At 41.0% G+C, this 11,317-nt stretch overlaps 1 protein-coding gene across 1 annotated transcript in view; it reads right to left on the bottom strand.

Annotated features, from left to right (window-relative positions):
* Nucleotides 1-421: 421 nt before the first annotated feature.
* nox5 (NADPH oxidase, EF-hand calcium binding domain 5) overlaps nt 422-11,317 on the bottom strand; it is a 32,881-nt gene continuing 21,985 nt past the window's right edge. Inside the window, exons 8-12 of the mRNA XM_046036985.1 lie at nt 9,338-9,462; nt 8,096-8,180; nt 6,926-7,025; nt 6,680-6,846; nt 422-755 (exon numbers count right to left, since the gene is read on the bottom strand). Coding sequence (XP_045892941.1) covers nt 624-755; nt 6,680-6,846; nt 6,926-7,025; nt 8,096-8,180; nt 9,338-9,462 — 609 coding nt within the window. The 3' untranslated portion in view covers nt 422-623. The remainder of the gene's footprint in view (nt 756-6,679; nt 6,847-6,925; nt 7,026-8,095; nt 8,181-9,337; nt 9,463-11,317) is intronic.

The following is an 11,317-nucleotide window of genomic DNA, read 5'->3' as shown; positions in this document are numbered from 1 at the left end:
ACTGACATCACTGACACCAACGTTACTGAAGCTAACGTTACTGAAGCTAATGTCCCTGACATCACTGACACTAACGTCACTGAAGCTAACGTTACTGAAGCTAATGTCACTGACATCACTGACACCAACGTCACTGAAGCTAACGTTGTAACATAGTTCATTGAGCGGTTTCACACAATTCAAAATGGATCTAAACATTAGTTGTCTCTCGACGTTGACTACCGTACATAATAAGGTCCCATGGGGCGGGAGACGAAGGGGAGGGACTTAGGACCCCTAAAATGTAGGGAATTACGAAGTATATGTGGAGGAGAGAGGTTCAATGAAAGTTAAGTTAGAACTGAGATCAGAGAGAATCATCCTTTAATGAAAGAAAACAGGTATCACCTGATTCATACATGAGTCATCACAGGATCTACAGATACATAATGTAAATGACGTGTCAGCAGTTAAACCGGTGCATATAGGATTTAACAGCTACCACGATGGGGAATCTTCTACTGTCCAACAAACAGGCAGGGAACGAGGCAGAAAAACGACACAGACTGTTATGAAGGAAAAACACCAACATGGTATAAAGGCAGAAACACAGCAGGAGGTGTGCTGAACAGCAGGTGACCTCCTCAGAAGTTTTCCTTGTAGAATTTGAAGCCGAAGTGTTCGCACTGAGCTTTGATGACTTTGGCCAGCGCAGGAGCGCCGCAGTAAAACACGTGGACTTTGCCTTTCTTCTCCTCAGACACTTTCTGAAAGACCTGATGCACAACAACAACAACATGTTTGAAATGCAACAAACAACAACAAGAATTACATTTACTTTGAACAACCATTAGTGGAAGAAATACCAGTGTGCTTCACAGCTGTACAGCAGTCCTATTGATCAGAAAGTGAACCCTCTCTTTGAAGCAACATTAAATGAGGAAAAGACGAAATATTAGGCCTGACCTAAAAATTGAAGTTTAAAGCCCCAGATGTACTTGCTGTTAACTACGCGTTCACGTACGTAAGATGGCTGCCGCACGTTTCCTGCGCATCCTTTGGAGTGTAGGTTGTGCACATCTCCAGAAATTAACGCTATGCGTCCGCGAGATGCAATTCAGCACATGAACGTTGGGACAGTACATCGATCTGACCGGCAGGTCAGCAGGACTCCACTGTTACAGACACAAGCCCAGGTGGTGAAGGTCTGCACTGGGTTGGCCAACCGCCATTAAATGCAGAAGAAGGTCAGCAGCAGACTTATAAAAGGAGATTTATGGCGGGATGTTTACAGTAAAACTCCTTGAGCTAGTCTGCAATTACCAAGATCGTTTTGATGCCTCATTAAAATCAAAACCTCCTTGAGTGACACTGTGTTTGGTTGGTTTATGTTGTGCAAATTCGGAGGTTGTCAAGGAAAGTAATCCGGTGTCGGCAAGGGATGATCCGACCCTGATCTGCCCCCTGGAAAATTCATATATTCATATATAGTGGATACATTTAAAGATAGTAAACTGCAGCTTCTGAGGACACAGCAATAGCCTACATATTGTTTGATTGTATATATAGATTGTATTAGTTTTAGCCTGTGGGAATACATTTGTATTGAATGTTGATTAATGTTTCTCCGTCACTTAGCAAATAAACAATACATTTTTAAGTATGGGGTTTAAGTAGTCATGTGACTTTGACAACACAGGTTTAAAGCTGTCTAATGCCAACCGCATAGTAGAGGAGAACTGAGCTGTCTACATATAGCTTGTTAGCTTAGCTCGTTAAGCTAATTAGCCAGATACGAGCAGCCCCAAGCTGCTAACGATGCAAAGTTAACAGGAGATAGTGTGTTCTAACCGCAGCTTTTAAGGAGTCAAAGAGAGAAGCCAAAATGTATTAGATTAACCTTAGTGTTAGACATTAGGGTGATAATGCTTCGAAGAAAAGGCATCTGTGTGAAGTTGTAAGTAAAGGCTCAGCTCTCAGTTAGCTGACGTTATGTTCACGGTAAATTAAAACTTTAAAATAAATAAACGGGCGATGTGAGATTTAGCTACATCCTGTAACGGAGTCACTGTTCAGTTAGATACTACTCAGATACTATTTTAAGTGGTTGCACCTGATCCCGATGGACAAGAAAGGTTTAAAGGCAGAGAGCCGAGAGGGGAGCGGCTGCGGAGTTCTGCCTGAAACTGTCACACCGAGGAGAGCCGTGCACCTCCAAGTGTTACTGTTTAAAAACGATAACGTAACACTATTCTTTGTGGGGTTCATCAGTGGGGATGATTGATTCGAAGTACATATTAAATGCAGTTTAGAGTCATCAGTAAGTTATTACACTTAGTAGATGTTGCATTCCCTGAGATTCAGCAAACACTCTGAGGTGATAACTGCGTTTGATCAGCGACGTTTCTGATAAGGAGCTTAAGAGGTGGAACAGATGTTGTTCTACCTGTAGCTGTGTGAGAGCCGCCTATGAGTTTGTTTGGTGGGTTAGAATTTAACAAAAAAAGTAGTACAGTTCAATAAGAAATATAAAATAAGATCCTTATAATAAACATTCAATAAGATCTGACTTGAGTAGTCAACAGGTGTCCAGCAGAAAACTGTATATTGCACATATTAGTAAACAGTGTATTTCACATTGCCACCCCTAATTACTGTCACATGCCAGAGAGGTTATCATGCTGATGTGATCTCAGAGTTCAGCAGCTTTATGGCTCTTTGGAAGAAGCTGCTCAACTGTCTACCCATTGTCGTCTTTACAGGTGCCAGAGGAGCTGATTGCAGAACCTTCCAGATGTGATTTGCTGTGTCCATCTCTTCAGGAGATAACAGCTCCAGCTTCCAGCTCTACAACTCCTGCTTTGTGCAGGCTTTTCTTTTTATTCACAACACCTGAACACTACTGACGTGAAATTATGGTGCTGGGTTCTTATCAACAGATTGTATCTGTCTTACAACACATTTCAAGTCATACAAAACTACCTTTACATTTGTAACCTTTTAATGTTGATGTTTTCATGAATGCAAGACAAGAGTTTTCATTAGGAATAAAAAAAGTATTAGGAATACTTTGCTATAAAATGTATCAGACTTATTATAATAAAATCATTCTTCATTCATCATCAGTTTCATATTTTAATTTTAAATAGTGTGATCTAAACTTAACAATATATTATAGTTAACAGCTGTAAATGAAAATATTAAGATGTTACTTATAGGCAACATTTTACATATGTTGGTAGAAAGTAAAAAATGAAAGGTTGATGTTATATACGGTTTTATTTTGACATTTCTTTAAGAGACAAATGTGACATTGACTATCAAGTTACTCTTTTGTGGAAAAACAAAGAATTATCTGCACACTGAATAGTTTTGAAGCCCTGCAAGGAGGTGTCATTTATTGCGACCTCTGAGAAGCTCTTGTGTGGTTTACATTGTATAGACTCACCTATTTACTACATGTGCATTCGGTCAGCTCTGAGACCTCAGAGTTTGCAAGGTCACAATAAAAACCAGCTAGTGGGATTTAAAATTACTCTGTGCAGATCATTCTTTGTTTCAGCACTTACCCACAGGATGGTTTGGATGTTCCCACATTACGCTGTGTTTAAACTAGACTTATATCAGAGCAGCAAACAAGGCACTCTTCAGAAACTTCAGGCTTTGTTATACAGTATATGGGTACTGGGTGTAGACAATATTGGACAATATTTAAAAGTCAAAGTAAACAGAAGGAGAGAACGCCTTTCCACGTCTGTCCACCCCATCAACACAATGAGGACTCCAGGTCTCTGCAGCTCTCTGGCAGCAGGTGGGACATGTGATCCACAGTGTGACTCTGGGAGGAAAATGTGTAATAAATTCTTCAGGTGATAAAAAATATAAAGTAAATACAGATGAGTCTTTCAAACACTTTTTTTCCTTTCATCTTGATGAATACGGTTTACAGCTCATGGAAATAAAAACTCCACTAGCTTAAAATGTAGTAAAATTTTAGAATAAAGACATTTCAGCATTATAAATGATACAGAAATGTCAACTAGAGAAGAACTCTCTAATCAGCTACTTCGCTCAAAACACCTGCAAAGGTTTCTGAAGCCTGTAATCTCTCAGTCTGGTTCTGGTGCTCAGAGTGAACTTTACCAGGGTATTGTAATTTTTTGAGATGGTCCTCTAAAAGATGCCTCAGTGTTTTAATGTTGACAGCACTGTCACATGTCACATACGTGGGAGAAAATGGAACAATGGAGACAGTCTTTAAATGTTTTTGTGTTGTCCTTTAAGTAGCCAAGACTAGCAACATTATTTCAGACTCAAAGTTTAAGCTTTCAGTAGCAGATGTGGAGGCATCAGAACCTCAACAAGAATCTTATTACAAATATAAAAAGTATCTTTCTCTCTCAAATGTCCTATTCCAGACAATAATCCCACACAGCCCTGCCGACAGCAGCAACGTTACTCAAAATATGGGGAATTAATTAACGTGATAACAGCCATGGCTACAAGTTACAAGTTATACAGCTTCCATCATGTAACTAAGGACTCTACCGCTAACGTTAGCTTATTACATTTCTTACAAGTAACATACTGAGGTGACGTCTCGTAACCGCTCGTAACCAACAGTATGTAAAAGGGTTAATTGATTTGCTTCAAATTGTTCGTTTGAGCTGTAACGTTAAGTAAACTTAAGGTAATTAATAACTGATTCATAGTTATCTGTTAACGTTGGTCTCAACAAAATCTAACGTTAAATAATAACGTAACTAAAAAATAACGTTACCACATTTATATATTAAAAAGCATTTAAAACCTTGTGAAGTATAATGTCAATAACAGATATGTGTTATTTTAATATTTTCCAGTGTCTTACCTTGACTGTGAGCTGGTAACGACCATAAACTGGTAACACGGCCACAGGTTCAAACCTCCACCGTACAGCACCGGCGGTTTAGAAGCTACCTTCGCAGAGTAGCATATAGCATCAGCTCCTTAGAGGGAGCTAACTCGGTCACGTCGAGCTAGGCGTGAGTGGTTTCAGCAACACGTCACCTCAGCTCCACCTACGACCCGCCTCTTGGCCCATTTTTGGTTATCCGGGAGTGACCCGCCAATTTTGAGCTTCAAAATGGCTCTTCAGAAACCAACGGGTGACGTCACGGACGCTACGTCCATTTTATATACAGTCTATGCGCATGTCTGATATTTAGCTATCACATACTGTATATAGTTTCACATAGTGTATATATTTTTGTATCAACCAATGAGAGTGAGCTGAGCAGGAAGTGTCCCCAGCGTGTTGTGTATCTGCTCTATAAAATGTAGAAACCTGCTGATTCCCTCTTCTCAGGCTCGAGTTCAACCACAGTTTGATTCTCTTTTGTTTTTCTGTGTAAAACTCAGCACACGAGGTCAACCAGCTGACGACAACAGTCTACCTCCATGTTTGTTTCTGTCTGAAGTCACGTTTGATCACGCGAGATGTGTGTGAAGGTTTTCAGTTATCCACAGAAGGTTAAAGTCAAGGGCAACTGGACTTGGTTGAAGATACTAGAAGATGTTTCGTCTCTCATCCAAGACTCCTTAAGTTCCAACTCACTGGTAGGGAAACTCCGCTATTTAATCTCTGTGGAGTTGTTAGCTAGGATTATCTATACCGCTGGTTCGTTAGTGTTCCTTTGACTTTAACCTTCTTCGGACACGCGAGATTTTGTGAGATCTCAAATCCCCGGAACCGCCACTCTGAAAGCGTTTAGTATAAACGCAGAGTGTGTGGTCCTGCGTCTGGACGGAACCGTCTGGTGTGTGTGTGGTTAGGAATAAAATATTTATACTCTCTATTATGCAAATTCAATTACATTTAACACAGTCAATGAATGCATTGGTCAATCAATAGAGGATTGATCAACAACAATAGTTTGATTATCTGTAGATTGTTTCGGTCATTAATCGAGCAAACATGCTCAACATCCTCTGTTTTATATCTCCGCGAACGGAACAAGACCTTTAGAGACGTCACTTAGTGATTGACATGTGTCACAATGTTAATCAATTAATAAAACTAGTACACAGATTCATCAATAATGAAACTAATCGTTAGGAACAGCCCTACAGGTTTTTCTGTTTTAAAACCAAAACGGAAAACCAAAAAACAGACATCTGTTTTGTTTGATGATTTGTGTAGCTTCGTGTGTTCCACTTGGGCGATGGCGGTGCCTGATTAAATGTAATAAAGACGAGCTTGAACATCAATATAAGCGGGTTTTTAGTTAGAAAATCAGGACAATATAATAGCCTACAGCTGCAGTACCGGAGGCTGCAGCTATATAATACTGGCTAAATGTTCAGTTTGGAACTCACTAGCAGCTGGAACAGGACGCTTTCCTGAGGATCCTGCAGTTTTTAAGATTTCTTCAGTATCAAATTAACTCAGTGATAGTTGTCAGTACATCCAATGGCAAACATGAACTGTTATTAGGTAAATCGGCGAGCTGTATATTAACGAATCATACACAGATTAAAATGTTGGGTAATATCCGTTCAGCTTCTCTTTTTTTTCCGATTTGGTTTTGAAACGAAATAATGAAAGAACGAACATGGATTTATAGAGTATATGTATTATATATCATTACATTAGAAATTTGCATGAAGTCTCCTATTGTGGGAGTAAAGTGAACGACAGCACATGACGGTGTGTCCTCACCTTCCCCCACTCGGGTCGTCCAGGTTGGGTTCTGGTCCTCAGTCCAGTGATGGAGTCCACCTTCTCCTTCTTGGCCAGAAGGTCCAGCGCCATCTGCAGGCCGATGGCCTTCATGTCGTTCTTACCGAGAGCTGACGTCATGTACATGTGCATCTCCAGGAAGCGGCCTGACAGGCGACAGACAGAGCTGTTATTATCCTGATCAGCCGTCTAACACGGCTTTCTTCACGCATCACTCTGTCCCACCTTCTGGCTCTTCGTCAGCCTGGTCCATCTCCAGTTTGGTCAGTAAGCTGACAAACCATTCGAATGACTTCTGGTCTCTGTTGATCCAGATGAAGTCGACCTGCAGGGTCCAAAATCAGAAACGGCTTTATTTCCAAGTAGTTTTTAGACGTACAAAGTATTTGATTGTGGCGGCCTAAAATACCCAAGTTTGCAGCAGCTTTGCTAAAAAAAAATGCCATGAAAGTTGTGATTTTTTGGTCTATTTTTTGCAATGAAATTGTGGAAATAAGTGACAACCGCCCTCCGGGACATGGCGGGCCTAACCCTAACCCTACTATGGTGACCTGTTGTATTTGGTTTTTGGGGTGGGAGTGAAGTAAAGAGTGAATGTGGTGCCCTCTCCTGGCTGATGAAGTCATTGTTGATGATGATGGTCAATAAACTACTACAGGGAAACTCAGCTATTTAACCTCTGTGGGGTTGTTGTCAAGATCATCTGTACCGCTGGTTCGTTAGTTCTCCTGGCTGTTGTTACGACAGTCGTTAGAACCACCCGAGGCCAAGTCTGAACGACCATCGTTGGTATCTTCACCTAAGGCCAAGAGGTGATGAAAGGACAGCATTGTAAGTGGGGGATAAGTGGCGGCGTAGACCCCCTCCTCTGTTCAGGGACGGCTTCTCAGCCCAGGTGTAGATGCTTCCTTGACACCTCTTTCAAACCATCCATCTTCTCTAAAATGTGCACCTGGTGGTCCTCAAATAAGAGTCCTCTGCCCTTCAGATGTTAATAAACTGCTGGGTTCATCACTTCCCTGGAAACTAAACAATCGTTCACTCTTGGCCAACGATGGTCATTCAGTCAGAGCCGAAGAAGTCTCTAGGATGAAGGATGAAACTTCTTCTAGTAACCTGAACCAAGTTGCCCCTGATTTTAACCACCCTTGGATAACTATGACCTGGATGACTGAGAACCTTTACAGACATTTTTCAATAAATGGCCATGATAGGTCAGATTTGTGGTGAAGTCACGCTGAATTCACAGGGAGTTGAATTTGTGTTAATAGGTGTTATCGCAACATCACGCAATCCTAAAGGAACTGATTAACTTCTGTTCACATCGAATACATTTTATTAAGCTCCAACATGTCGTGTGTAACTGCACATCCCCGATAACTGGTGTTTTCTTACTTTGCGTAACTTCATGTCGCTGTCTTTGATGTTCTCACACCACGAGTAGCTGCAGTTGGGACAGTTCTGCTTCCTCATGCGGTATCTGAAGGAAACAAACCACATCAGCTTACAGGACTTCACTCAGGCCCCATCCACGCTACTCCGTTTCAGTTCAGAGTTTTAAAACGACTACGATCTCCGTCCACAGAAGCGTTTTAGCTACATTAAATTTAAAATTAAAACGCACAGCTAGTGGCCGTTCAGGTACACTGGCCATGCGCATGCCGGTGTAAACATGAAGCAGATGGTTTGTTCTGTAGTTACAGAAGATTTGGTGAAAGAATAAAGTACTGCAGACGAAGAACCAGATTCTATTTTGCATGGACCAATAACGAGCTGGTACTGTTACTGAATGTAACACGGGAGTCAAGAGAGACTGTGGCGTGCGAGCTGTGTTACTAGTCTTGTAAAATGCCTTCAGCAATATCATTAATTCATTTTACCTCAGTCACAGATGCCAACACACTCGGCTTAATAAAGGCAATGATCAAGCTGCGGTCAGCGATCGATTTTTGTTTGTTTTACTGGGCTATGGGTAAAATTGTATTTGATCACAGAGCTGGGCGCAGCGCATATATTCACTCAGCACCTCCTCTCGCTCTCTCTCCCTCTCTCTCTCGCCACAGTTTCGCTGTCATTCTGTGGGAAACCCTGTGTTTACTGTTTACAAACAATAATTGGGATTCATGTTGACGAATGTTGGCAGGAGGGAGAGTGTGAGCATTCTCACTGTAACAACCCTGTCCATTATTTGGTGACTGGTGCCCTACAGGCCTTTTTGCTATCTTGGTTATGAAGTAATATATTTCACCGTGCTGTCCACCTTATGATGGCCTGCATTAAAGCAACACGGGGGGCAGAGTCAGAGATGCGCTTTTTGTAGTCCATCTTCAGGACATTGTAGTTTCATCACGGCAGGTCACGTCAGTAAAATCCACCGTTGCATCATTACGTCGCCTTCACATCTTTCCTTGACCTCATGACGTTTTCCATTGAGGTCAAGGAAAGGTGGTAAGGAAATGAGATTTTTTTGACATTTCGGACGCAGCCATGGTCTTTCCAGCTACTCATCTGAAGCATGCTGGGAGATGTAGTTCCGCCCACTTCCCTCAATGAACCAGGATTCTTGAGAAAGGGAGGTGTAGGCGGCGGTGCTTGACCTGCCGACCCTGCACAATGGACAGATGTCTGGTATCTTACCGGTACATGATGCTTTGCAGGATGGAGGCGAACGGCGTGATCCCGATCCCTGCCCCGATCAGGACGGCATGTTCAGAGGCAAAGATCTGTCTCGTAGGAGTCCCGTACGGTCCGTCTACATAACACTGACACATAACACAGAATACTATTAAACAACATGTCCAATATGGTAAACATAAAAACACTTCAGACTGACATCGCTAAGCAGAGGTGTGTATACATGGTATTTATCCAAAGACTTTGTGCTCCTGCAGGAGGATGTTAGCTTTGTCTGTGAATGGGTGGAGGAGATGGCATCTGGTACTGTATTACAGAACCAGAGGAAAGGCAGGAGTATTTGAGAAAGTGTGGGAAGTTTCTGGTGCCTAGTGCAGACTACACGACTCTCAGCGTCTGCAGGTCACTGTGCTGCTGTTGTTGTGGTGCTCGCACTACGTGACTGACACGAGCTGACAACGACTCTGTCACCCGACGATTCTTTCTGGTCTACAAACCAGGTTTTGTTAAGAAAACATACGTGAAAAGTGCATTATTATTATTATATAATAATATGTTAATATGCAGCTGGTCATCGGTTGATCCTACAGTGAAATAATGAACAAAATCCTTCATTTAATTGTTCATTTTAGATCTGAAAATGTCTGGTTTGATGACGTAAATGTGACCCAACTGCAAAATTCAATAAAAATATTACAGAAAACCCATGTTTTAGATTTACATTATTAACAGTCATTATGAGAGTTTTATATTGTAGAATCTTTAAAATGTTAATTTGTAGAAGAAGTGTCTTTTGGTCTTTACAGTGTCAAGTTAATTTTAAGACATAAATAAAACCTTTTTAATACCACCTAGGATGAAATTTAATACCATTAACTTCACTGCTGTATAACGGAAAATCTATATGAATTTTAAGCCCGAGATAATTATTTACAAAATTCCGTGAATTTAATAAAATATTTTATTATAATACATTAATATTTAACACACTATAGATTATTGGGGTGTGTTTATACTTTGATAAGATAAAATGAATCAAGGACGTCACTTTGTGTTGAGACATAACGGTTCAGATTAGGGGTGTGACGATACACATATTGGGTTCACGAGAACAAAACAAGAAGATATTTCAGCACTATTTGATGAAATATTCAATGCTAAAATATAACAATGGGGGTCTGGAGGTCCCCTAGAACGTTTTGAGCGCTAAACACTTAACTTCCTGCATTCTGGAGACATTTTCTGCACCAATTTATGGGAGAATTGTCTTTATTTATATAAAGTGATTCAGGTGACAATTTAAAGAATATAATACAGTACTCAGCAGCTTGTCTTTTTAGCTTATGAAACTTTTTTTGGACAATGCACATTTGTTTCTTCTATATTTAAATTGCCTTGCATGTTTTCTTATTGTGCAAATAAACCTTTCTCAAAGTATTTTCATTTGTTTTTATAACATTTCTTGTTGCAAGCCATTTTCAGAACATATTTAACAAATGCTTTAAAGAGGTGGTATTCTGCTAATTTTCAGGTTCAAAATCTTATTTAGAGGTTGTACCAGAGCAGGTTTACATGGTTATATTTTTTGTCATCCTGCACATTGCTGCAGCTCCTCTTTTCAGCCTGTGTTGAAGGCTTCGTTTTAGCTATGGAGTGATACATCTTGTCTCTAAATGATCTTTGTTGGGAGTTGCACATGCTCAGTTCCTAGTTAAGGACTACTAGCCAATCAGAAGCAGAGAAGGGCGGGTCGGCGAGAAGCCGGTAAACGGCTCGGGTTCAGCCGGACTGGAGCGAGAGTTTCAGAGCGGTGAGTTATTAATCTGTATCCATAAAGTTTTAACTGAGCTCTGTCTCTACATCACAGGAACAACTTTATGTCCACTGACTGCCTGGAGGGTAGCTAGTGTTTGGAAGGGAGAGGAGAGCTGTGTGCTGCAGCTCGCTGTTTCTGAGGGCGTGTCGGAGTAGCCGCTTGGCGAG

Source organism: Micropterus dolomieu, linkage group LG22 (assembly GCF_021292245.1).
Source record: "Micropterus dolomieu isolate WLL.071019.BEF.003 ecotype Adirondacks linkage group LG22, ASM2129224v1, whole genome shotgun sequence".
In the NCBI taxonomy this organism is placed as follows: Eukaryota; Metazoa; Chordata; class Actinopteri; order Centrarchiformes; family Centrarchidae; genus Micropterus; species Micropterus dolomieu.
This window is presented reverse-complemented; position numbering and strand designations above follow the sequence as displayed.